The sequence below is a fragment of the Mesoplodon bidens genome, assembly GCF_964165515.1.
Source record: "Mesoplodon bidens genome assembly, chromosome: X".
Lineage (NCBI taxonomy): Eukaryota > Metazoa > Chordata > Mammalia > Artiodactyla > Ziphiidae > Mesoplodon > Mesoplodon bidens.
The window spans coordinates 76,516,275-76,543,866 of NC_138163.1; the positions used below are offsets into that span (position 1 = coordinate 76,516,275).

General features: G+C 36.2%; 2 protein-coding genes across 2 annotated transcripts in view; one reads left to right on the forward strand and one right to left on the reverse strand.

The window, feature by feature from the left end:
* MAGT1 (magnesium transporter 1) overlaps positions 1 to 27,592 on the forward strand; it is a 46,391-nt gene that overhangs the window by 6,797 nt on the left and 12,002 nt on the right. Inside the window, exons 2-7 of the mRNA XM_081222791.1 lie at positions 10,019 to 10,188; positions 12,744 to 12,861; positions 22,805 to 22,945; positions 23,493 to 23,633; positions 24,149 to 24,238; positions 24,878 to 24,941. Coding sequence (XP_081078917.1) covers positions 10,019 to 10,188; positions 12,744 to 12,861; positions 22,805 to 22,945; positions 23,493 to 23,633; positions 24,149 to 24,238; positions 24,878 to 24,941 — 724 coding nt within the window. The remainder of the gene's footprint in view (positions 1 to 10,018; positions 10,189 to 12,743; positions 12,862 to 22,804; positions 22,946 to 23,492; positions 23,634 to 24,148; positions 24,239 to 24,877; positions 24,942 to 27,592) is intronic.
* On the reverse strand, positions 14,408 to 15,661 carry LOC308609202 (general transcription factor IIE subunit 2-like). The gene has a single exon (XM_081222790.1). It carries the CDS (start codon positions 15,583 to 15,585, stop codon positions 14,995 to 14,997), a length of 591 nt encoding a protein of 196 aa, XP_081078916.1. The 5' UTR covers positions 15,586 to 15,661; the 3' UTR covers positions 14,408 to 14,994.

A 27,592-nucleotide genomic window follows, 5' to 3' on the forward strand; every position in this document is an offset into this window, starting at 1 on the left:
ACTCACAGCAGGGGCTGAGCGGCGAGCCGCTGGGCGGGCAAGCGAACCTTCATCTGTATTTACAGCCGCTCCTTATTGCTCGCATTACCTCCAGAGCTCCACCTTCTGTCAGATAAGCGGGGGCATTAGATTCTCATAGGAGTGCGAACCCTACTGTGAACCGCGCATGCAAAGGGAGCTAGGTTGCGCACTCCTTACGAGAATCTAATGCCTGATGATCTGAGGTGGAGCTGAGGTGTTGATGCTCTGCAAATACAGATTATCATTAGCAGAGAGCTTTGACTGTACAGAGACCATAATAAGTCAACTGCTTGCAAACTCATATCAAAACCCTATCAGTGAGTGGCAAGGGAAAACAAGCTCAGGGCTCCCACTGATTCTGCATTATGGTGAGCTGTATAATTATTTCATTATATATTTCAATGTAATAATAATAGAAATAAAGTGCACAATAAATGTAATGCACTTGAATCATCCTGAAACCATCCCCCCACTTCCCACCTCCGTCCATGGAAAAACTGTTCCGTGAAACCAGTCCCCAGTGCCGAAAAGGTTGGGGACCACTGCTATATGCTATATTTGCTAAGTGATATTTAGTGATAATAGGAGAATTTGTAGTTGTTAAGGCTTAATCTATTTTGCTAGAGCTAATTGGGATACATATTATGCAAGCAAGTAGAATAAAGTTAAATTAGTGCAGTGTTGTGTTACTGCACTTTCTTGGTCCTCTTAATCCCTTGTAGTCCTAAAATTTTCATCGTACTTGATTATTACTAACAGAATTAGAGATATTAATTGACTTCCTGTTAGTAGGATTATTTTGTGGCCATACTAATTTAAATGTTTCAAGAGAAGAAAAAGACTTTAAGCTTACTTAACTTTGTTGGTATTATATTTTAATTGTGAATATTATTACTCTTCTTTTTGTTTTATTTAAATAGTTGAAAGTAGAGTAATGTACTCCAAGAAGGGGAGATATCAATTGATTGTGGAAGTCTTTGCTTATAAATTTAATGTTTTTTCATAGTAAACTTTTATTTTGTTTTAAATAAATATATCCGGTGCAAATTTAAAAACTGGATGGATATATTTTCTCAAATGTTTTTTAAAACTGTAGTGGAAAAAGTATTTGCAATAGGAGTTGTTTCCAAATCAATTACATTTTTGAGTTGCTGAGCTCACTTGATACACCTCTTACCTTTATGTACTATAGTCATTGGAAAATATCTTTCTTACTAACAACTTTAAAGTATTAAATAGTAATAGAAGGACCTGAAGGTCACAGATGATATATTAATCCTTTACTTTTGAAGGTTATGACTTTGGAAGATAAAGGAATATTTAGAGAGTGAATAGTGGGACTTAGTGTAGAGCCTATAGAGAAACAAAATTTTTATTTCTGAGGCATAGCTTTCAGTACTCAAACAATGGGCTCTTGACAACGGATGAGAGGCATCCTAAGGAAGAAGGTTCTTCAGTACTAGCGATTTACTCCGATCAAGAAAACTTTTAACTCAAATGTGAAGAAAAGAGAAATTCCTTTATAAAATCATATAACAGAAGAGACAAAAGAGGGCTAGTGAAAGAAGTGTCTAGGAATTATTAAGGTGTTATACATATACATATATATATATATATATATTTTAACATCTTTATTGGAGTATAATTGCTTTACAATGGTGTGTTAGTTTCTGCTTTATAACAAAGTGAATCAGTTATACATATGTTCCCATATCTCTTCCCTCTTGCGTCTCTCTCCCTCCCACCCTCCCTATCCCACCCCTCCAGGTGGTCACAAAGCACCGAGCTGATCTCCCTGTGCTATGCGGCTGCTTCCCACTAGCTATCAGTTTTACGTTTGGTAGTGTATATATGTCCATGCCACTCTCGCTTCATCACAGCTTACCCTTCCCCCTCCCCATATCCTCAAGTCCATTCTCTAGTAGGTCTGTGTCTTTATTCCCGTCTTGCCCCTAGGTTCTTCATGACCTTTTTTTTTTCCCTTAGATTCCATATATATGTGTTAGCATATGATATTTGTTTTTCTCTTTCTGACTTACTTCACTCTGTATGACAGACTCTAGGTCCATCCACCTCAGTACAAATAACTCAATTTTGTTTCTTTTTATGGCTGAGTAATATTCCATTGTATATATGTGCCACATCTTCTTTATCCATTCATCTGGTGATGGACACTTAGGTTGCTTCCATGTCCTGGCTATTGTAAATAGTGCTGCAATGAACATTGTGGTACATGACTCTTCTTGAATTATGGTTTTCTCAGGGTATATGCCCAGTAGTGGGATTGCTGGGTCATATGGTAGTTCTATTTTTAGTTTATTAAGGAACCTCCATACTGTTCTCCATAGTGGCTGTATCAATTTACATTCCCACCAACAGTGCAAGAGGGTTTCCTTTTCTCCACACCCTCTGCAGCATTTATTGTTTGTAGATTTTTTGATGATGGCCATTCTGACTGGTGTGAGATGATATCTCATTGTAGTTTTGATTTGCATTTCTCTAATGATTAATGATGTTGAGCATTCTTTCATGTGTTTGTTGGCAATCTGTATATCTTCTTTGGAGAAATGTCTATTTAGGTCTTCTGCCCATTTTTGGATTGGGTTTTTTGTTTTTTTGATATTGAGCTGCATGAGCTGCTTGTAAATTTTGGAGATTAATCCTTTGTCAGTTGCTTCATTTGCAAATATTTTCTCCCATTCTGAGGGTTGTCTTTTGGCCTTGTTTATAGTCTCCTTTGCTGTGCAAAAGCTTTTAAGTTTCATTAAGTCTCATTTGTTTACTTTTGTTTTTTTTCCATTTCTCTAGGAGGTGGGTCCAAAAGGATCTTGCTGTGATTTATGTCATAGAGTGTTCTGCCTATGTTTTCCTCTAAGACTTTGATAGTGTCTGGCCTTACATTTAGGTCTTTAATCCATTTTGAGTTTATTTTTGTGTATGGTGTTAGGGAGTGTTCTAATTTCATACTTTTCCATGTAGCTGTCCAGTTTTCCCAGCACCACTTATTGAAGAGGCTGTCTTTTCTCCACTGTATATTCTTGCCTCCTTTATCAAAGATAAGGTGACCATATGTGTGTGGTTTATCTCTGGGCTTTCTATCCTGTTCCATTGATCTATCTTTCTGTTTTTGTGCCAGTACCATACTGTCTGATTACTGTAGCTTTGTAGTATAGTCCGAAGTCAGGGAGCCTGATTCCTCCAGCTCCGTTTTTCTTTCTCAAGATTGCTTTGGCTATTCGGGGTCTTTTGCATTTCCATGCAAATTGTGAAAGTTTTTGTTCTTATTCTGTGAAAAATGCCAGTGGTAGTTTGATAGGGATTGCATTGAATCTGTAGATTGCTTTGGGTAGTAGAGTCATTTTCACAATGTTGATTCTTCCAATCCAAGAACATGGTATATCTCTCCATCTATTTGTGTCATCTTTAACTTCTTTCATCAGTGTCTTATAATTTTCTGCATACAGGTCTTTTGTCTCCTTAGGTAGGTTTATTCCTAGATAAGATGTTACATTTGAGTTATCTGGAATTTATCACATTCTTCAACCATTTCAGGAAGATCAGGTCGTGGTTTATTTTTATGAATGGTGTATTTTTTCCTGTTGTGTATAATTTGAATTGCTTAATGTTTATTTAATTTCCCTGTGTAATTGCATAGAAATCATATAACACGTAGTCCTTACCCATAAGAATTAAAATGTAGAGCAGTATTACTCAAACTTCAGTGTATAAAGAATCACTTGGGGAACTCCCCTGGTGGTGCAGTGGTTAAGAATCTGCCTACCAACGCAGGGGACATGGGTTTGATCCCTGATCCGGGAAGATCCCACGTGCCACGGAGCAACTAAGCCTGTGTGCTACAACTACTGAGCCTGTGCTCTAGAGCCTGCGAGCCACAACTACTGAGCCCATGCACCACGACTACTGAAGTCCTTGCACCTAGAACCCATGCTCTGCAGCAAGAGGAGCCACTGCAGTGAGAAGACCATGCACATGGCCCCCGCTCACCGCAACTAGAGGAAGCCTGCGCGCAGCAACAAAGACCCAACGCAGCCAAAAATAAATAAATTAAATAAATAAATTTTAAAAAAGGAATCACTTGTGGTACATGTTAAAATTCCATATTCTTGGAATCCACCAGAAGCTAAAGAACCTCCAGGAAGAGAAAGGGAAATCACAGCCTTGATTAAAGATTTAAAGGCATCAGAGGTGGTAAGTGATGCAATATCTCATAACAACAGCCCTCAATGGCCAGTGAAAAAAGACTAACAGGAACTGAAGCCTTATAGCAGATTATTATCAACTGATTTCAATTGTTGCTCCCATAGCCCAGGCTGTTCCAGACATTGCGACTGCAGCTGAATCTATTACACAGACTGATGACAGGTCATATGCAGTCTTAGACATCACTAACACCTTCTGTGACATCTTACTGATATTTGAGGATCAAGGTCAGTTCATTTTCAGGTAGCAAGGCCTCCTATATATGTTTATAGTATTCTCTAGGGGTACCTAAGCTCCCCTGCCATTTGCTACCAGTTGGTGAGTCAGGATTTAGCATAAGTTCCTCTACCCTTCCATGTTTAAAGCTTTCACCATATGGATGATGCCTTGTTGGCAAGTAAAAGCCTCAGTCTCAATGACCTTGGTGGTGGTGCTCTCATACTACAGAGGTAGCCAGGAGCAGTAGCTGATAAACCCAACAAAATTCAAGGGCCTGCTCACCAAGCAAAGTTCCTTGGGACTAAGTGAGTGGATTTATACTACTCAGCTTCTGTTGTGGTCATGAAAAACCGGCTGTCTCTTTGGCCAACCAAACCAAACAGGAAACCCAGCACCTTATTGGACAGTTTTGGGTATTGGAAACAGTATGTGGCTCACTCAGGCATGCTGCTTGGTCTTTTTTATCAGCTAACCTGCTAATCAGCATCCTTTGAGTAGGGCTTATGTAGATCTACTGAATCAAATTTATTAGAGGATGAAACCTAGAAGTCTGCACTTTTAACAGGCTCCTTTATACTAGCCACACTTTGAGAAACATGGGCCTATTAAGTGTATTATCCATTATGCTAAGGGCTTGCTCTGGGAAGTTTTGATTTACTTTATCACCAAGTCTTTCTTTTACATTGTGTTCCGAGCGGTAATTAATAAAAATAGTTTTGAATACATAATAAGATTATAAAAGCTTAAATTGGACTGTGAAAATCCTTTTCAGTTTAGAACAGTGGTTCTCAAGAGGGAGTGGGGAATTTTACTTCCCAAGGGTTATCCGTCAGTGTCTGGAGACTTTTTGGTTATTGGCAGCTGGTGATGCTACTGGCATCTAATAGGTAGAGGTCAGGGATGCTGCTCAACATGCAATGGGCAGGACAGCTCCCCAAAAAAGAATTATCTGGCCCAAGATGTCAGTAACCCTGCTGCTGAGAAACCTTGGTTTAGAATGATCTGTTTGAATCCTAGCTCTGTGTCTTACTATGGCACTTTGGCCAAGTTGCTTAACCTCTCTGATCCTGTTTACTCAACATTTAAATGAACTAAAAATAGAATACTTAACCTCATAGTGTTGTTCTGAGGATTGAATTAAATGCTCATTCTATAAGGAGAGAAGTTGCTGCCTGACACATACGTACTAAGCATTCCAAGTAGTAACTGCTATTTTCTCCATAAAATCAAGATAGGCTTACTTTAAGATATATTAAAATGTTAAAAGATTGGGTCATTGTGAATAAGGATTATAGCTTCTAATTATCATGTCCCAAGCTATGTTCATGTACATTTATTGTAAAAGTTTAAAACTAGTTCATTTAAAAAAAATGAACTGGGCTTCCCTGGTGGCGCAGTGGTTGAGAGTCTGCCTGCCAATGCAGGGGACACGGGTTCATGCCCCGGTCCGGGAAGATCCCACGTGCCGCGGAGCGGCTAGGCTCGTGAGCCATGGCCGCTGAGCCTGCGTGTCCGGAGCCTGTGCTCCGCAACGGGAGAGGCCACAACAGTGAGAGGCCCACGTACTGCCAAAAATAAAAATAAAATAAAATAAAATATATATTAAAAAAATGAACTGAGAAAGTAACCTAATTAATTACCTCGGTAATAAGCAGTCTTTTGAGGCAATAATCCCATTTATAAGAGCTTTAAAGAGAATTTGTAATTCCTTTGAACTAATTTCTTCTACTTGGTAAGTTATTTGGGGATTGTATAGCCAGAAATCTGGTCTTTCCAGTCTGTTAATAAACAAGAAGAGGAATATAATACATTTTTTTCATAGACTATTCAAGACTTTGTTTAAGAAGACTCCACATGTTTATCACTAATTCAAAGCACATACATTTGTTTTATTGGAATGATCATATATCTATGTGATTGAATGGAGATAGACTATTTGAAACTATACTTGTTACTGCTTTACATTTTTTTTTTCTAAAATAGCCCGAAATAGTATCTGTAGCCATGGTGAATAAAGTAGGCAAATTATGTTTGAATTTGCTGGTAACTGTCAAATTTAATTTGAAAATATAACAAAATTAATGACTGCTTTAGAATATAGAATGCATATTTTCTGTGAACTAATATTGTTCTCTTAGCCAAGAGGATCATTATGTCTGTATCAAATAATAAGAATTCATTTTTTGGAAAAACTGAGTTTAATTTATGCAGCCTTATTTTAAATCAAATATCCCTATTCTTGACAATTGTTGTTAACTAATTCTACTGCTGAAGATGAACTAGCCTCCACCCCTTGTTCCTTGTCCTATCTGCCTTCTAGTTCACTCTCTTCCACTGCCTTTACCACCAACCTGTTTCCTTTTTTTTTAATTGAAGTATAGTTGATTTACAATGTTGTGTTAGTTTTAGATGTACAGCACAGTGATTCAGTTATACACATATATATTCTTTTTCAGACTCTTTTCCCTTGTAGGTTATTACAAAATATTGGGTATAGTTCCCTGTGCTATACAGTAGGTCCTTGTTGGTTATCTATTTTATATATAGTACTGTGTATATGTTAATCCCAAATTCCTAATTTATCCCTCCCCCAACAACCTGTTTCCTTAGTATAATTCATTGTTCCACAAGTCTTGTTAATTATTTGTTATACCAGTCTTCTGCGAGTGTATATATTTCTCTGTGGGCTTATTAGAGACTATATTCATTTTTCCATGTGTAGCATATTCATTTTGTGGCTCTTACTGGAATTACTTTATATCTGCTACAAAACTATTTTTTGATGCCATCTTTCTCTATTGTTCATAGAAGTGTACTCAGGAAGTAAAATGTTTTTTCAGTATTGCCTGAATTCAGGCATGCTTTAAAGGTAAATCATGCATTTTTAGAATCCATGTTATTGTTGCATTCCTGAAGTTAAAAAAAATCCCATTTCTGTTAAGTGTTTATGTGTGCAACCGTCTTTTTTTCCTTATATGTTAATGATGCAAGTGAGTCCATTCCCAGCTGGGTTCTGTTAAATAGAAATTCAGTACACACTAACTGAATGCCTACTGTATGGTAAAGTACTATGTGTGTCTGCTCTCTAGTAGCTAATAATCTAGAGAAAGAAACAGATATCAAATTGTCTTAGGATGATAAGTGCTATAACACAGGTAAAAAGTGTTGTGAAACATCTAGCAGGGGTGGGGGGATTAATATGCTTGTGTCCTGGGTCCTTGGCCACCTAGGAAAACCATTTAGGGTCATTCCATTACAACCCACTAAACCCACTAGATGCGCATTCTTTGAGAATTTTGTTGGGATGACTAAAGCCACAGAAGCTATTCTTATTGGTTCCAGGGATTATTTTTCTTAGCCTAAGTCTGAGGCAACTCATTTGCATCACTGACACCTATCTTTCAAAGAGTGCTATCTTTCTATTAGGTTCCTGATCCACTTCCCAACTGAAAAGGCACATCCTAACATCTGTTCTTTGATGATTGAGTTTAATGAGAAGGAACTATTTTTAAAGTTTGAATGCCAGTGCCCTGGCCAAACTTCAGTGTAAGTAATGGGAAATGTAATTGGTCAAATGCTTCTGAATAGTGAACCACTCCATGATTTCCCAGCCCTTTACAAACATATCCCTGTAAAGAAGAACAAAACCATAAATTAGCATTAACTCTGCATTGAGATTCTTCTGCACTTCTTTTTTTATCTTTTCCCATCTTCTTACTACTCTTGCAAAGTTTGAACATAAGGGTAGAGGTGAGGGGAAGGATAAATGAATATGATTGCATTTATTTCAAACTGAAATTCTCATTGACTAACCACGCTTCTCTTCCATTGCCTCATGATGACTGGCTTTTTAAAAGAAACAAACAAAATGTAGCTCTTTCTTTCTGTAGACATAAATTTTCATTTCTCTGAGATAAATGTTTGGGAATGCAGTTGCTGGATTGTATGGTTAGTGTATATTTTACTTAATTTTTTTAACATCTTTGTTGGAGTATAATTGCTTTACAATGGTGTGCTTGCTTAATTTTTTAAAGAAACTGTCAAACTGTTTTCCAGAGTGACTGTACCATGGTACATTCCCACCAAAAATGTATGAGAGACCCAGTTTCTCTACATCCTCGCCAGAATTTGGTATTGTCGCTATATTTTATTTTAGTAACAGGTGTGTAGTGATAGCTCATTGTGCTTTTAATTTGCATTTCTGTAACGGCTGATGATGTTGAACCTCTTTTTGTGTGTTTCTTTGTCATCGGTAGATGATCTTCGATGAAATCTCTTCATGTCTTACCTATTTTGTTTGTTTTACTGTTGAGTTTTGATAGTTTTAAAAAATATATTCTAGCTACTAATCCTTTCTAGATGTGTGGTTTATAAATATTTTCTCCCACTCTGTAGCTTTTCTTCACATTCTCATAACAGGGTCTTTCACAGAGCAAAAGTTTTTAATTTTGATGAGGTCCAGTTTACCTTTTTTTTTTTCTATTTTATGAATCATGCTTTTGGTGTCAGGTCTAAGAACTCTTTGCCTACCCCTTGATCCTGAACATTTTCTCCCATATTTTTTCCTAATTTTTAAATAGTTTTCATTTTTACATTTAGGTATGTGATCCATTTTTAATTAATTTTAAAAATAAATTTATTTATTTTATTTTATGTATGTATTTTTGGCTGTGTTGGGTCTTCGTTGCTTTGTGCAGGCTTTTTCTCTAGTTGTGGCGAGCAGGGGCTACTCTTTGTTGCAGTGCGCGGGCTTCTCATTGTGGTGGCTTTCTCTTGTTATGGAGCACAGGCTTTAGGCACGAGGGCTTCAGTAGTTGTGGCAGGCAGGCTCAGTAGTTGTCGCTCTCGGGCTGTAGAGTGCAGGCTCAGTAGTTGTGGCACACGGGCTTAGTTGCTCCGCGGTATGTGGGATCTTCCCGGACCAGGGCTCGAACCCGTGTCCCCTGCATCGGCAGGCGGATTCTTAACCACTGCGCCACCAGGGAAGCCCCTTTAATCAATTTTTGTATAAGGTATGAAGTTAGTTTGAGGTTCATATTTTTGACTATGGATGTCCAGTTGCTTCAGCACCATTTATTGCAAAGGCCGTCCTTTCTGTACTGAGTTGATTTTGCACCTTTGTGATATATCAGTTGGCTCTACTTGTGTAGGTCTATTTCTGGCTCTTGTTTCTGTTCCATTGATCTATATGTATCTATCCTTTTATGTAGCTATATAATAAACCTTAAAATCAGGTAGAGTGGCTTTTCCCACTTTCTTTGGAATCTTAAGCAAATGAAAGGTTTTTTGATTTTATCTTATTTTATTTATTAGGAAATAAGTAATTCACAAAAAATGTAGTATTGCAATATACATTTAAATCTCATCATGAAATAATGTAATTTTAAGAATAATTATCATCATCAGGCACAAGTACTAAATTTAATTTTTAGTTCTTTCACATTTTTTATGTACCTCTGCTTATTAGTCTTGGTTTTAAGTAAGTTGTCTAGTTAAAAGAAATTTTAAATGCCAGGTTGACAGTATTAATGGCATGCTGTCTTTGTCTTTTTTTTAGATGGTGTTATCTGAAAAGGTTAGTCAACTGATGGAATGGACCAATAAAAGGCCTGTAATAAGAATGAATGGAGACAAGTTCCGTCGCCTTGTTAAAGCCCCACCGAGAAACTACTCCGTTATTGTCATGTTCACTGCTCTCCAACTTCATAGACAATGTGTCGTGTGCAAGTATGAACTTTCAACTACACTTTAAAAATTAAATAACTCATAAGATTTTAACCATTTCTCAACCCCAGAAGAATGAAATTAGTTCAGTGGGTACATAAAAAATTAATGTATATATGTTACTTAGAGTGTCTGTAGTAACACATAATAGTACTACTCTTTTATAGTCTTTTCTTGATGGTCCATATTAGTGGGGGTGGGACAAAGAGCAAGGATAAAGTTTCATGGTAACCATTCTAGAAATAACATAAAAATATCTAACAATCATCTTATAAATTGGTATCAACTTATATAAATGCGTGTCAATAGCATTGATGTAGTGTTTTATTATTTGTGTGTGCTTTCAACTTCATACTCTTGTTTTATCACAACAACCCCAGAAGGTACATAAAGCAAATATTCTCTCATTTTTGGAAGAAACAGGTTCCAATATGTTAACTGGTCTACCCAAAGCTATAGATATTTATTAATGCAATAATGGTGGCTACATCCAAAATTTGGAATTACAAGAGAACTTTTTTAGAAAACAAAGATGCATGATTTAGAGGTGTTTCTTTTTTCTAGATTATTTTGTAGTAATTTTAAACCTTAGAAATCGAGACTAATCTCACTTAAAATTTCATCAAACAATGGTTTGTTGATTTTATTTTACTATTTCTGAATGATCTTAGGAAAAAAGATATTTCTTTAAACAAAAGATAGATAATTAAAAATAGTGGATACTAAAAAATAAAATCTCTTTTGCTTTTTGTTGTTTATTTACTTATATTTTTAGATCAGTATTGTGATCTGGGAATTCACTTTAAATGAAATGACAAAGTTACCCTGTGAAAAACTAATTTAGTAAAATCTTGGAGGCTTTCCAAATTCTGATAGCCTGAGCCCATGTGAAGGAATAGACAGCCTTCTTTCAGAATACTGTGTTATGCTACCCCAAGCCTTTCTAACTCTTCTTAAAGGATTTTCTCCCCAGAGGTAGGAGATAGTCAAGGGATTTGGTACCAGAGTGCTTTTTTTTTTTTTTAGGGATGGCTGTTATGCTGAATATAAATTAAAAGTAAGTAGAAGAAGGAAAAAGAATAGTAGGTATTAACTGTGAATAAATTTAAACTCGGAATTACTCTATAATTCAGTCAGTTTACTCACTAGCAATCATGAGTATACAAAAATGTCAGGGAATGAACAAAGTCCTTCATAATTCTGTATTAAATGCAAATTGATGGAGTTCTTAATAACTAAAGTTTTTAATACTGTCTTACTTTTTACAAGACCAAATTGTAAATTAGCACATTTTCCTAAACTCATTCAAATAATTAAAACTAAGCAACAGCGATGTGTGTAATACTATATATTTGTTGCTATCAGGATGAAAAGTATAAGAAAGATGTGCTATCCTTATCATCTGGCTAGGGAAATCAGTTCCACATATGTAAATTTAGCTGGCAATATAAGACAATTTATGATTAAGTACCAAATGAATTGTGTGCATAATAAATGCTATAAAATTTCAGGAAGGACATATAAGAGGAGTGATTAGGGTTGGCCTAATGGAGAAGATAGGACTTGTACTAGGGCTAGACAGATGGATCAGATTTACATAGCAGTAGGATATTCTGATTAGAAGCAGTGATGTGTGCAAGGGTACAGAGATAGGCGTAAAGTGCTGGAATTAAGAGATCCTGTTTGAGGTTGAGTAGTAGTAAGGCTATGTAAAAGCTAGATGCATTATTTGGAAATAGATGATAAAGAACTTTGAATAACCAGTGAAAGAGCTTGATAAAGAACTTTGAATAACCAGTGAAAGAGCTTGGAGACTGTTCTGAAGGTAATAGAAAAGCAACAATGGTTTCTGAGAAGAGGAGGAGCATCAAGAAAGTAGTCATTTAGGAAGACTGATATATATTGCAATGTAAGAAGAATTGGAGGAGGAGAAAGTAGAGTTAGGGTTTTAATGTTCTAATGTCAGATATTAAGGATCTGACTTTAGATGATAACAATGAAAATAAATGGGGAAGGATAGAGTTAAAAGATAATCAGAAATGAAAAATTGTCAGATCTTAGAAACTGAAAGCATATGGGAGATCTGGGTAAAGTAAAATATGGCCTGAGGTTTCAGATAATCTCAATTCCTTAGATTCTTTTTCACTGTAATAATTCATCAGACTGTATTCTTACTAAGTAGCATTTTGTACTTTAGATTTCTTAAATAGATTAATATTATAGTCTAATTTCTCTGGGAAGTACTTCAACCTTGTCTTTGAACCCTTAGAAGTAATTTAGGGTATTAAAAATTGGTGTAGAAACAATCTAGTTAGACTTTTTTCCAGCGAATGTTGAAGGAGCTTTGAGATAAGGAGTAGGCACAAGGTATGAAGCAGAGTCAGGTAAACACTACTTCATGATGAAATCTCCAACACTTGGTATAAGGCTTCTCTTATGCCAAAACAGTGGCAGTGTTTTCCAAGGTTTGTCCTAACCCTGTCAGCAAAGCCTGACTTGCATTAGATTGCTTTAAAAAATGTTTTATATGTTATCTTCACAAATCTGATTGCATCCAGGCAAGCTGATGAAGAATTCCAGATCCTGGCAAACTCTTGGCGATATTCCAGTGCATTTACCAACAGGATATTTTTTGCTATGGTGGATTTTGATGAAGGCTCTGATGTATTTCAGATGGTAAGCTATTTGGTTTATTCTATTAAATAGGAATAGATAAAATATGGATAATATGGAATACCTTTATTTCAATGGCTGCAAGAAGTTAAATAAGATTTGTCTTACCTAAGATCTAGAGTAGTTAATGAGATAAAAGCTAAACTTAAACTAAACATGAAATGTAGTGGTCAATACTAGCCTATTAGAATATGGAAATTGGGTAGAAATCAAGTAACTTTTATGTATTTTTTATTGTGGTAAAATATAATAAAAATTACCACTTTATTTTTTTAATAAATGTATATATTTATTTATTTCTGGCTGTGTTAGGTCTTCATTGTGGTGCATGGGCTTCTCATTGCCGTGGCTTCTTTTGTTGCGGAGCACGGGCTCTAAGCACGTGGGCTTCAGTAGTTGTGGCTCACAGGCTGTAGAGTAGTTGTGGTGCACGGGCTTAGTTGCTCCGTGGCATGTGGGATCTTCCCGGACCAGGGCTCGAACCCGTGTCCCCTGCATTGGCAGGTGGATTCTTAACCACTTTGCCACCAGGGAAGTCCCCCCTCTTTCATTTCTGATATTAGTAATTTGTGTCTTCTCTCGTTTTTCTTAGTTAGCTTGGCCTAGAGGCTTATTGATTTTACTGATCTTTTCAAAGAACAAGCTTTTGGTTTCATTGATTTTTCTCTATTGCTTTTCTACTTTCAGTTTCATTACTTGCTTCTCTAATTCTTATTATTTCTCTTCATTTAACTTTGGATTTAATTTGCTCTTTTGTTGGTTTCCTAAGATGGAAATTTAAATTATTGAGTTTAGATCTTTCTTTTTTGCTGTATATGCATTCAGTGTTGTAAATCTCCCTGTAACCATTGCTTTTGCTGTATCCCACAGATTTGGATAAGTTCTGTTTCCATTTTCATTTAATTCAAAATACTTTTTCATTTTTCTTGAGATTTCTTCTTTGACCCATGTGTTAATTAGAATTGTGCTCTTTAGTTTCCACGTATTTTGGAATTTCCCAGTTATCTTTCTGTTATTGGTGTCCAGTTTAATTCCACTGTGGTCTGAGGGCAGACATTGTGTGATTCCTTTTCTTTAAATCTGTTATGGTGTGTTTTATGGCCCAGAATGTGGTCTTTCTTGGCAAATTCTGTTGTTTTGGATGAAGTAGTAGTCTATAGATGTCAATTATATCCAGTTGTTTAGATGGTGTTATTGAGTTCAGCTATGTCCTTACTGATTTTTTGCCTGCTGGATCTGTCCATTGGGTGTTGAAGTCTCCAACTATGATAGTAGATTTATCTATTTCTTCTTGCAATTCTATTAGTTTTTGCCTCACATAGTTTGACACTGTGTTGTTAGGCACATACATGTAAAGGAGTGTATCTCTTCTTGGAGAATTGACCCTTTTATCATCACGTAATGCCCTTTTTTATCCCTAATAACTTTCCTTGTTTTGAAGTCTGCTGTATCTGAAATGAATATAACTACTCTTGCTTTCTTGTGATTAGTGTTAGCATTGTATATTTCCTCCATCTATTTACTTTTTTTTCCTTCTACAATGATTTTATTATAAATATGTTCTTTTGGAATAAACAAATATTGCATTCAAGACTATCAGCAAACTTGTTCTAAGGTAATAAAAGAGGGAAAATGGAACCAGGAACCACTTAGAAGTATAGATAAATAGCAAAGACACCTGCATGCCTTGCTGACCGCCTTTCCCCCAAGAAGTAACAGGAGGTTAACGGGGACATCACATTTCTCATTAGCACATTAATGAAAATAAGCTTCGAGTTTGGTAATTTGCACTAGTTCTGTAAACTGAACTGCTCCTCTCCTCGGTCCTAAGAACTAGAATGGGAAGACAGTCTTCGGATCCTAGCATCAACAAGGAAGATCTTGACTTTGTAACTCTTTGCTCTCAGACAAAACTGTTCACTACTTGCCAGGAGCGATGTCAGAGTAGTCCTTCAGCACCAAGGCCAAGTGTTCATTGTGAGTCTTAAACCATCGCTTTTTCTGTGAAGCAGGCTTTTTCCTTCTCTGAATAGGGGCCACTTTCTTTGGTCCAGATTCCTGCATGGAAGAAATACACTGTCACTTTAGATACTCTTCAGTTTTCTCCTCATCCATTGAATCCACGGTGACACTCCTTCACAGTTTCTGAAACTTTTCATCCACAGAAAACTGATAGCTCTTATCATTGAAGAAAAGAATTTTCTTATCAGGAAGGTTTACAAATGGTATCTGGTCCCCTAAAGCATTAACTGCTTTCTGGGAATTGGGCAGTCCTTCCTCAATGTCTTCTAAAAGAATTCCTCCTAAGCCTTGCTGGTCATGCTTATTTAAGAGCCTAAGTAGGACCTTCTTATCTTTCAAGTTGTACTTGGGCTTGAAGGCATACTTTCCATCTATTACTTCAGTTTTGGGTTTACTGACTATTGCCTCAGTCATTAGCCATTGTTTCTGCTTGAGTCCAATATCTAAATGTTGTGTTTCATCCAAACTTTCTTCTAAAGTAAGAGGACGTGTATCTCGTTGCTGATGCCATGTCTTCATGTAATTCACAATCTTAGCAAGAATGCCAAACTTATATCCAGAGCGTCCTGATAGAACTTTCGAGTTAAATGATCCATTGCTATGATCAGAATTTTGTTTAGAGCTTGATGATCCTCCATGTTCTAGCTTTGCTTTCTTCTTTGATGATGATGACTCAGAAGATACAGCATGGTATATTTCCTCCATCTATTTACTTTTAATCTATATGTGTGTCTATTTAATGTGGGTTTCTTGAAGACAACATATACTTGGGTCTTGTTTTTTGAACCACTCTAACAATTTCTGTCTTTTAATTGGTGCATTTAGACCATTGATACTCAAGTTGATTATTGATATAGTTGGATTACCATCTGCCATATTCATTACTGTTTTCTGTTTTTTTCCCTTTGTTCCTATTTTTGTCTTCTAATCTTTTTCTTCCTTTTGTGGCTTTAATTGATCATTTTATATGATTCCATTTTTCTCTCCTTTTTTAGTATATTAGTTATACTTTTTTTTTTGCTTTTCTTAGTTGTTGCCCTAGAGTTGGCAGTATACATTTACAGCTAATCAAAGCCCACTTTCAAATAACACTATACCACTTCATGGGTAGCGAGAATACCTTATAATAACAAAATAATCCTAATCCCCCCTTCCATCCCTTGTATCATTTCTGTCATTCATTTCACTTATATATAGGCACATACACACACACAATTGAATAAACTGCTGGTGTTATTTTGAACAAACTGTTATGTGTTAGATTAATTAAGAATAAGAAAACAAAGGTTTTTATTTTACCTTCACTTATTCCCTCTTCAGTCTCTCCCTTAATATATGTAGATCCAAGTTTCCAACCTACCTTATTTTCCTTCTCTCTAAATAACTTCTTTTAACATTTCCTGCCTGAGATTCCCTCAATTTTTCTTTGTCTGAAAAAGTCTTTATTTTTCCTTCACTTTTGAAGAATAATTTCACAGGGTACAAGATTCTCTAAGTTGGTGTTGTTTTTTCCTCTCAACACTTTAAATATTTCACTCCGCTCTCTTCTTGTTTGCATGGTTTCTGAAGAAACATTGGGTGTAATTCTCATCTCTCTTCCTCTGTGGGTAAGAGGAAGAGAGATTCCTCTGACTTCTTTCAGAGTGTTTTTTTTTTTAAGATGTTGAGGGTAGGAGTTTATTGATTAATTAATTAATTTTTGCTGTGTTGTGTCTTCGTTTCTGTGCGAGGGCTTTCTCTAGTTGTGGCAAGCGGGGGGGCCACTCTTCATCACGGTGCGCGGGCCTCTCACTATCGCCGCCTCTCTTGTTGCGGAGCACAGGCTCCAGACGCACAGGCTCAGTAGTTGTGGCTCACGGGCCTAGTTGCTCTGCAGCATGTGGGATCCTCCCAGACCAGGGCTCGAACCCGTGTCCCCTGCATTAGCAGGCAGATTCTCAATCACTGCACCACCAGAGAAGCCCCAGAGTTTTTTAATCTTTGGTTTCTTTGAGTTAAATTATATGCCTGGGCATAGTTTTATTGGCATTTATCCTGCTTCATGTTCTAAGCAGGCAGATTCTTAACCACTGTGCCACCAGGGAAGCCCTATAGTAGTTCTTTCCCCTTTGTGTATAAGGGGACATAGATGCAATCCATAGATTCAAGGACATAGATTGAGTTTTGTCTGTTTATAAATCTGTCTAACTCATATATTTGGACATATTTTACTCAACAATTATATAAAACATGAAAGGAAAGATTTGGATATAACTTCTTGTTGTACACCTTTATATGAATGACTTCCCAATCCAAAAATTCATTATGTCCCAAATAAAACTCCTGTCTCTCCTACTTCCACTCAAACCCGTTCCTCTTGGGTTCTGTATCATTGGTGACACTTCTTTGACATTCCTCTTTTTCTACAACATCCATCATCCTTTACTTCCAAGGCCTTCATCTTCTTTCTTTGAACTTACCATCCATATAATACTCTCCCCATATTGCCTGCCATTAACAGTTCTTAGAGGTTTTTTTTTCTAGAAGGTATTAATAAGAATACTTGGGGGAAAATAAAATTTGGGAAACCTTAGTTTAAACAAAATTAAATTTTATTTTTTACTTCATGGTATCAAGAACTATGAAGGGTCTTGAGGTTTTATTCTACGTGCAAGCTAACAAGTGACCCTGCCAGTTTCATAGATGCTCACAGATGACATGACACTCCTGGGTTGGAGTTAAAGGACTTTATTACTCACAACAACAAAATCCAAAGTATCAACACTTCATTGCACTGGTTCCCTAAGCCCCACTTCCCATAGGACAATGCAAGGAAAATGAGTGGGTTGCATTATGGAAGAGGAACTCTAAGCTTTGGGAACCCAAATCTTCCATAAAGGCTAGTAAGCATGCGTGCCCTTTGCTTTGGAGGGAGACTCTGTTACTATCTTCTAAGGATGTACAAACATCCTTGAGAAGATCATCCAGAAAAAGGCAGTCAGTGCCTCTGCTCACAAGACATGCATAAACATGAGAAACTGTTTTCCAACACAGGACTTCTCATAGACTTCAACATGCTGAAATGTGTTATTCCTTCCATTCTAATACTGAGCTGTAATATGCAGAACTTCCCCAATTATTGGACCACTTAATGGAGCATTTTAGTTATATTCTATGGAACACATTTTTGGAAATAGTGGCATATAGACTAAAGCCAAAATTCCTTAGTCCTCCTCACTTCATGCCCTCTTTACTCCAAACACATAACCACCTTTCCCATAATTATATTATGTCATTGTTTTATTTCAACATTGTTGATCCTTTCCTACAACATAAAGTATCTTTTCTCCCTTGCTCCCTTTCTCTCCACTTTCAAAGTTCTGTTTACCCTTTAAGCCTCATTTCAGATATTCCCCTGAAGCCTTTTCAAATCCTCAAATGTGAATCAACCATTTTCTTGTATTGTCACACTACTTTCCTTATATTTCTATTATATATCTATATATATCCAGATTCTATCTTATAGTAGAATTAACCCTAGAGTTGTTTGACAGTCCCTCTTAGAATATACTTACTTATGGGCAGAGCCAACATCCTGTAGCCATTAGTGCTAAGCACATAATAGATGTTCAGTAAATGTCAAACGGATGGATTAATGTTCCATTTTACAGTATGTCATCATGCTGGTCATATTCTAGTCTCACACAGCTCTATAAATCAAAATCAGTATATTCATAAAACACGCTATAGCCTAAAAGGTTAGTGCATTTAGGCCTTTTTAGACCAAAGGAAACAATTTCTAAAGTTTAAGAAACTGCTTTCTCATTCTCTACTATTAAAGCAAGGACTGTTTTTGGAAATTAAAAATTGTAATTCCATTTATTTTAACAAGATACACGTAAAGAATTTCTGTTAGTGATTTGTAAAAGTACAAAACCAATTTTCTTCTACGTCAAATACCTTTTAATATCAATGTCCATTTTAGAGCTATATTTAGAGTTAGTGGAATAAGGATGGCAGTGTGTCCATCTGTGGAAGAAATTCAAACCTTTCTCCAAAGAACAATGTCATATGCCACAGTATACAAAAGTTAAGCATGGATAAAAAGTGGTACCTACCAAAAACAGTACATCTTATTTTGGTTCTTGAACATCTAAGGATTTTCAAAGCCTGCAAGACTTTAAAAAATGTTTTAATTGTGAGGAAATAGGCATAACATGAAATGTACTATCTTAACCATTCTTAAATGTGGTTCAGTAGTGTTCAGTACATTCAGGTTGTTGTACAACCAACCTCCAGAACTCTTTTCACCTCATAAAACTGGAACTCTTTACACATTAAATAATTCCTTATTCCCTCTTCCTCCAGCTCCTGGCAACTATCATTCTACTTTGTCTCTATGAATTTGACTACTGTCGGTACCTCATATGAGTGGAATCATACAGTATTTGTCTTTTTGTGACTGGCTTATTTCACTTAGGATAATGTCCTCAAAGTTTATCCATGTTGTAGCATGCATCAAAATTTCCTTGCTTCTTAAGGCTGAATAATGTTGCACTGTATGCATATACCACATTTTATTTATCCAATCATCTGTTGATGGACACTTGGGTTGCTTCCACCTTTTGGCTATTGTGAATAATGCTGCTATCAACATAGGTATACAAATATCTCTTCAAGACCCTGCTTTCAGTTGTTTTAGATTTATACCCAGAAGTAGAATTCCTGGATCATATGGTAGTTCCATTTTTTATTATTTTTAGTAGCTTCCATATTGTTTTCCATAGTGGCTGCACCATTTTGCATTATTTTTGATTTTTTGATAGTAGTTGTCCTAATGAGTGTGAGATGGTGTCTCATTGTGGTTTTGACTTGTAATTCTTTAATGATTAGTGATGTAGAACATCTTTTCATGTGCTTGTTGGCAATTTGTATATCTTTTTTGAGAAATGTCTATCCATATCCTTTGCCCAGTTTTTAATGTTTGTTTTTTAGTTATAGGAGTTCTTTATGTATTCTGGATATTAGCCCCTTATCAGACATATGATTTGTAGATATTTCTCCCATTCCATTGATTGCTTTTTCACTCTGTTGATTGTGTCTGTAGCCTACAAGATGTTTTTACAGAGCTGATTTGGTATAAAGATGTTATACTAGTAATCATGGAAATACAAATTACAATAATGGTGATACACAATGTTCATCCATTAGATCAGCTTTTGGCAAGAATGTGGGGAAACAGATACCTTCCTATGTCTTTGGGTAGGAGTGTAAATTGGTACAGCCACTTCTGAAGGCGAGTTGGCTCTATCCATTTTAATTTAAGATGTTTCTGCCCCATGAACTAATTATTCCATTTCTAGAGAAACACTCTCAGATGTATACAGGGAGATATGTACATGGCTGTTCATTACAACATCATTTTTAATTGTAAAAAAAGGGAAAAAAAGAACTAAAATACCAATAATAGCATAATTACTTAATAAACTGTGAGAGTGAGGTCTCTCTCTATATATATATGTATATACATATATATATATATATATATATATATACATACTGTCATGGATAAATCTCTCAAACTTGGTTGAATAATAAAAAGCAAATTGCAGAATATTACAGTTAATGTGATACCATTTTTGTTAAAATAAGGCACACACAAAGCAATATTATATGTTTTCTGTTGGTACGTACACATGTATATGAATAAATTCAGAAAGGTCTAGAAATGGTAATAGTGGCTGCCAGAATGGACTGGAGTTGGTCTTCATAACCCTGTAATTTTTTATTTCATAAGGAAATGGATTTCATATATTACCTAGTTCTTTTAGACGCATATGTATATTTTAAATCCAAAGGAGGTACAATAGTCCCCTCTATCCACAGGGGATACATTCTAAGACCCTGAAACTGCAGACAGTACCGAACCCTATATGTAACTGTATTTTTTCTTATACATGCATACATACATACATACCTATGATAAAGTTTAATTTATAAATTAGTACAGTAAGAGATTAGCAACAATAATAATAAAATGGAAGAATTAAAACAATATACTGTAATAAATTTATGTGAATGTGGTCTCTCTCTCAAAATATTTTGTTGTACCAATTTATCTTTTCTATCTTACCTTTTCTATCTTAATTAAACACTTATCGCTTACTGTGGCTGTAATTTTTGCAGTTGAGGTGGAACAGCAAAGTCAGCATGAATTTATCTTCCTTCTTCACAATTTCATGAAGATTCACTCTTACCATAGGTCTTAGCAACCTCAGCACATGATTTTTTTTCTTTCCTTATTAAGTTGAGAACTTTCACCTTTTCACTTAAAGGAAGCACTTTACAGCTTCTCTTTGGGATATCTGAATTGCCAGCATCACTACTCTTGTGTTTGGGGCCATTATTAAGTAAAATAAGGGTTACTTGAACATAAACATTGTGGTACCATGACAGTTGATCTGATAACCAACACTAAGTGACTAATGGATGGGATATGCTGGACAAAGGGGTGATTCACATCCTGGGTGGTATGGCGAGAGATTTCATCACACGGCTCAGAATGGCTGCAATTTAAAATTTTTGAATTGTTTATTTCTGGAATTTTCTGTTTAGTATTTTCAGACTACAGTTGCCCATGGGTAACTGAAACTCTGGAAAGTGAAACTGCAGACAAGTGGGAACTGCTATATAGCTAAACAAATACTGAAGAGTTTGGCCTAAAGTTTGGGCAGCAGTTTGGTGGCATGAACACTATCCAGGGTGTGTTTCTTAAGTTTTGCAAACTCAAATTGAATTTTTAACAGTGTAGCCAGAACTTATCTAGCTCTGCAGACTTTGTATATACTCACCAAACCATAAAAATCCATGGACATTGGTAACCAAAGACCTAATCTTTTAATTCACCAATTTGCCATATTTTACTGCCAAGGAGACCAAAATAATCATGTCCACTATCGGTATACTCTCTCCCCTTATGAGAATATCTAAAAATATTTCTGTTAGAAGGGTTACTGTAATAAGTATAGAATCAAAGCAAGGGAGTGGGTTATTTTATTGGTTGATGTCTTAAGTTATAATTGTTTTATACAAGCCAATCTCCATTAAAGGGTTACCTGCTGAGGGGACCTGAATGCTTGCATCTGTTGGTCAACATCTTTTCCCTGGACTTAGACTTTTTATTTTCCACAAGTATAGTTATATCACATCAGGAAAGATATAATGCAGATGAGTAGGTCATAGATTCTTTACCTTAGCAATTCCAGTGTTATCTTCTTAAGAGTACCATGGTCTCATGACAGAGAACAGAGAAATGTGATGCTTATCACTAAACATTTATGAACCTTTTAGAATTGACTATTTCTCATATTGGTTATCATTTCGTATTGGTTTTCACTACAATAGAGCACTCTCTTATCCTGATCTTGTTTCCTCCAAATTGAGAATGTGCTCTAGGGGACTTCCCTGGCGGTCCAGTGGTTAAGACACTGCACTTCCACTGCAGGGGGTGCAGGTTCCATCCCTGGTCAGGGAACTAAGGTCCCACGTGTCACGGCCAAAAAAAAAAATAGAGAGTGTGCTCTATTTGGAGCTTACCTAAGCTACATGAGACAATTTTAGTTCTCATAAATGTATTATGTTTTGCATAATCTCTGAACAGATTAAAGTGATTGCGGTATGGGAAATTTTCCATTCTAAAGGAGTAAAATGTTGGTTTCTTAGCTAGGAATTTATATTTGGTAAGTAAAGTGTACTAGTTAAGGTCACAAGCACCCTTCGGTTTGAATCCTGTCTCCATCACTTACCAGTTTCCTTAGGCAAATCACTTAACCTACCTAAACCTGTGCTTCCTCATCTTTGTAAAATGCCTAAATTTCAAGATAATATTTGCTGTTAAGATTATTTTCTTGGTAGTTTATATTTTCATGCAATACTTTTTATTCAGCTAAACATGAATTCAGCTCCAACTTTCATCAACTTTCCTGCAAAAGGGAAACCCAAACGGGGTGATACATATGAGTTGCAGGTGCGTGGATTTTCAGCTGAGCAGATTGCCCGGTGGATTGCTGACAGAACTGATGTCAATGTAAGTTTCCTTGCTTTGTACAGTAGAAAGTTACTTTGTCATTATCCACTTTGAATCTTTCTGGGAGGTCCTGATTGGTCTTATCCCCATATCACTGAGGTAGTGATAGTTTGTCAGTCCCTTCGTAAGTAGCATTTAACAGAATCATCCTGATGAAAGACTGACATTACAAAACATCCTTTATTACGTAGTCAATTCAGCATGGAAACCACTCTTTTGTCCTTCTTAAGTCCACAGACTATCTAGTTGTACTTGGCAAATTCTTCTTAATCTAAAAGATGTTATGTTGTGAAAAAAAATGTCTTTCAAAAAGCAAAAATAAATAAATAGATAAATAAAAGATGTTATGTTGCGGTTAAAGAGAATATTGTATCCATCCCATTTTAGGGTACATTGTAGACTTTTTCATTAGGATGAAAAGAAAAAGTGTAATTTTTCTTGAAAATGACCACACTAGTTTTGATTGCTTTCATTTCAAAGTGTTTTGAACTGTATAATTAATGGATAAATTTCATACTTTAAAGTGTTTTTCTCTCCTTTCCATTAGATTAGAGTAATTAGACCCCCAAATTATGCTGGTCCCCTTATGTTGGGATTGCTTTTGGCTGTTATTGGTGGACTTGTGTATCTTCGAAGAAGCAATATGGAATTTCTCTTTAATAAAACTGGATGGGCTTTTGCGGCTCTGGTAAGTGAATTTTAGAAGAAAAATTGCTTGAATAAAACTCCTAATATTACATTGTTAGGTGGCATTTTGTTTATTTCTTACCTGTGGGAAAATATTTTATATATTTTTATTGTATACCTTAAAATCAGTTTGTTTCCTCCATTATCTCATTAGGATGGCCAGAGCTTGAAGGAACTCATTGTACCCAGTTTTTATTCAACCTGAAAGGCTGTCACCCCTACGAAAATCTCCAGTTCTTTTGAAAATATTCTTCTAAAACACTTTTCAATATTCAATTTTAAACTTGTGTCAGTTTATTTATAATTTTAAAACACTGTTTTCCTTTCAAAGTAAATATTATTGATTCTTGTGATCCTTGTGATGAAATATAAGCCTTTTATCTTTTATCATTTATCTGAAAAAATTATTTCATATATTACTTGAGAGGGTGCACTTTTCATACACCTATGAGTCTAATCAAGGTGGGAACAGCTACACCATGTTATATGAGTATTTCATTACTTTTTGTTTCCTAGTGTTTTGTGCTTGCTATGACATCTGGTCAAATGTGGAACCATATAAGAGGACCACCATATGCTCATAAGAATCCCCACACAGGACATGTGGTAAGGGAAAGTCCAGGATTTCTTTTCATCTTATACTAAAGTTAACCTTAGTTATTATTATCCTGTGAGATCAGTGCCAGCGTATGAATGAACTAAATTTAGTTTTGACTTTTCAATCTCTTTGTATTAATGAGCTTCAATTGCTAAAAAGCTGTGCAGTACTCTTAAAAGTGGGAAGTTCCTTATCCCATTTGGTAGTTCTTTTGAGTAAGCTGTCTAAGAATGAAAGTTAGCCTTCAACTAAATAGAATAATAGATGATCAAGTACTTGAGCATCTATCCTTTCTAGGCACTGTACTAGGTATTACTAGGTATAGTGATAAGAAAAACGTAGTCCCTGTTTTCATGGAGTTTATTTTATTGTACCTCATGGTCTTCTACACTGAAAAACTAGTTTTCTCATATATTTTGTTGTTGAAAACATAGTATAAGTACAGTGAATAAGTACAAATAATAAATAACACAGAAATAGCTTTCATTTCAATCAAACTTTTTACTGATGAATGCCACAGATCCAATGCTTACATACATCAGGTGAATTATTAATTTCATAGTGTTTGAAAGTAGTCAATTTTAGGATTAAATCACCGAAATTTAATGTATATTTAAAGATTAAATTTTGTCCTTTTTTTCCCCCAGAATTATATCCATGGAAGCAGCCAAGCCCAGTTTGTAGCTGAAACACACATTGTTCTTCTGTTTAGTATCCTCTTTACAATAAGTTCTTGGTGCCACATTTTAATTTGTCTGTTTTCTCACATTGTACAGCATTTGGTTGAGGCTGCTCTCTTATTAGTGCAAGTCATAATATCTTTGGAATCATATTACTGTGTCATCTGTCTTAGCCTGATCAGCTAAAGACCACCAGGGACAAACCTGCAAGTCTGATAAAGCCAAGTTTATTGGATCATTGCTACAAAGGAGACTACAAATCAAAGGGACCATGGGATATCTTACCTAAGGAAAGATAGAGTTGTTATAGGATTTAAGGAAAGGTGGAACTTAGATGAAATGTAAATGAAGCAATGTTTTGATGAGCTCAAAGCAAAGCCAGGCTAAGTGTAAAGGGATCAGAATCAGGTCTGGACTGTGAAGTGGACCCAGGGTTCTGTTTCCTGGAAACTACACCGTTCAGATAAATTTGGGAATTTGTCTTCAGAAACTCCTTTTTTTAAAAAAATTAAATTTATTTATTTATTTTTGTCTGCGTTAAATCTTCGTTGCTGCATGCAGGCTTTCTCTAGTTGTGGCAAGCGGGGCTACTCTTTGTTGCAGTGCGTGGACTTCTCGTTGTGGTAGCTTCTCTCGTTGCAGAGCACAGGCTCTAGGCGTGTGGGCTTCAGTAGTTGTGGCACATGAGCTCAATAGTTGTGGCTCGTAGGCTTAGTTGCTCTGCAGCATGTGGGATCTTCCCAGACCGGGGCTCGAACCCGTGCCCCCTGCATTGGCAGGTGGATTCTTAACTACTGCACCACCAGGGAAACCCAGAAACTCCTTTTTTAAAGCTCTGTACTTTGGTTGTAAATTGAGGCTACTTAGAAATTGTACTTGTAAATTGAGTAACTTAGATCCTCCAGTCAAGAATGGAATGTTTCCTTCTTACTGATATAATTTGAATCAGTCTACGAGTTTAGAGAACAAGGTTCCTCGTTGAGTAAGAAAACTGTAGTTACTCAAAGACAGGGTTTATTTTGACATTTTACAGCTGCAGCATGTCCTAGGGAGAAATATTATTTCCTGTAAACTGTGCAGCTACTTTATATGTGTGTTGGCCCATCCTCTCGAATGGCAGGGCAGATTTTTACTTTCTCACATCTGAAAATTGATGTCTCTGTAAGCTGCAGAATAGATAGCAGTGATATCAGATAGGTAGCAGTCTACATTTCTTAGTATTACTGATCATAGTTTACCCACCTGAATGCATAATCAGTGACTCTGTGGAGCAAATCAACAAGGTGAATAAATGTAATGTTCCTAGAGTTGTGCTTCTCAGCCAAGGGGTCCTAACATTGACATACTGGAATCAGTTGTAGCCCAGGCTGTTAGAGAATCTGCCCAGTGACTTGGTGGTAATGTCATTTGCCCTGCCTTGTCATCCCATCATCTAGATGACTAAGAGGAGTTCCATTTTTTATAGTTATAGACATACCTCACACACAATTTGGTTTTTTAATGTATTATAAGCATTTAATAAATTGTATATGGCCTTCAAAGTTACAAAAGTGCATGAGAATTACAGAGCAATAAGAAAACATTGGCAAGGAAAAGGAAAAATAGTCATCAATGTCTTTATAATGGATATATCATAATTCAATTATTCTCCTATTAGTGAATATTGGAAAGAATGTTTTCTTGGCTATAAAAATAATTGACAGCATTCCTTGGTGGTCCAGTGGTTAGGATTCCAGGCTTTCACTGCTGAGGGCCCAGGTTTGATCCCTGGTCAGGGAAATAAGATCCTGCAAGACACACGGCACAGCCAAAAAATAAATAAATAAATAATTGGCATATCTCTGAATTTCCAGAAGTATGAAACAAAGCGTGTAAATCTGTCTATTGCTCTTCGTGTTTTGTCCAAATTGTTTTCCAAAAGGTTTTTGCTTAAATTTAAGGGTAGGAGGGACTTCCCTGGCAGTCCAATGGTTAAAATTCTGTGCTTCTAGTGCAGGGGGTGTGGGTTCAATCCCTGGTCAGGGAACTAAGATCCCACATAGCATGCAGTGCGGCCAAAAATGAAAAGGTGTGGGGGGGTGATTCCCTGGTGGCGCAGTGGTTGAGAGTCCACCTGCCGATGCAGGGGAGACAGGTTCGTGCCCTGGTCCGGGAAGATCCCACATGCCGCGGAGCGGCTGGGCCCGTGAGCCATGGCCGCTGAGCCTGCGTGTCCGGAGCCTGTGCTCCACAATGGGAGAGGCCACAACAGTGAGAGGCCCGCATACCGAAAAAAAAAAAAAAGGCGGGGGGGTAGGGAGGTTTGCTGCCAGAAATATATATGTGCCCTGCTTTCCCTGGCAAGTCCTAACCATCGTTATGTATTATTTTTTTAAACTGCTAATTCAGTAAGCAAAGAAATTGTTTAAACATAGCTTGGACAATAATAATCAAAGTAACAAACATTTTCCCACAATTCTATACTTATGCTTAATTTTATACAAATATCTTTGCCTTCATCATATATAATGTACTTTCTTCTACTGGCTCTTTTATTTTTTTTATTGAAGTATAGTTGATTTACAATATTTGTGTTAGTTTCAGGTGTACAACATACTGATTCAGTTTTTTTTCAGATTATATTCCATTATAGGTTATTACAAGATATTGAATATAATTACCTGTGCTATACAGTAAATCCTT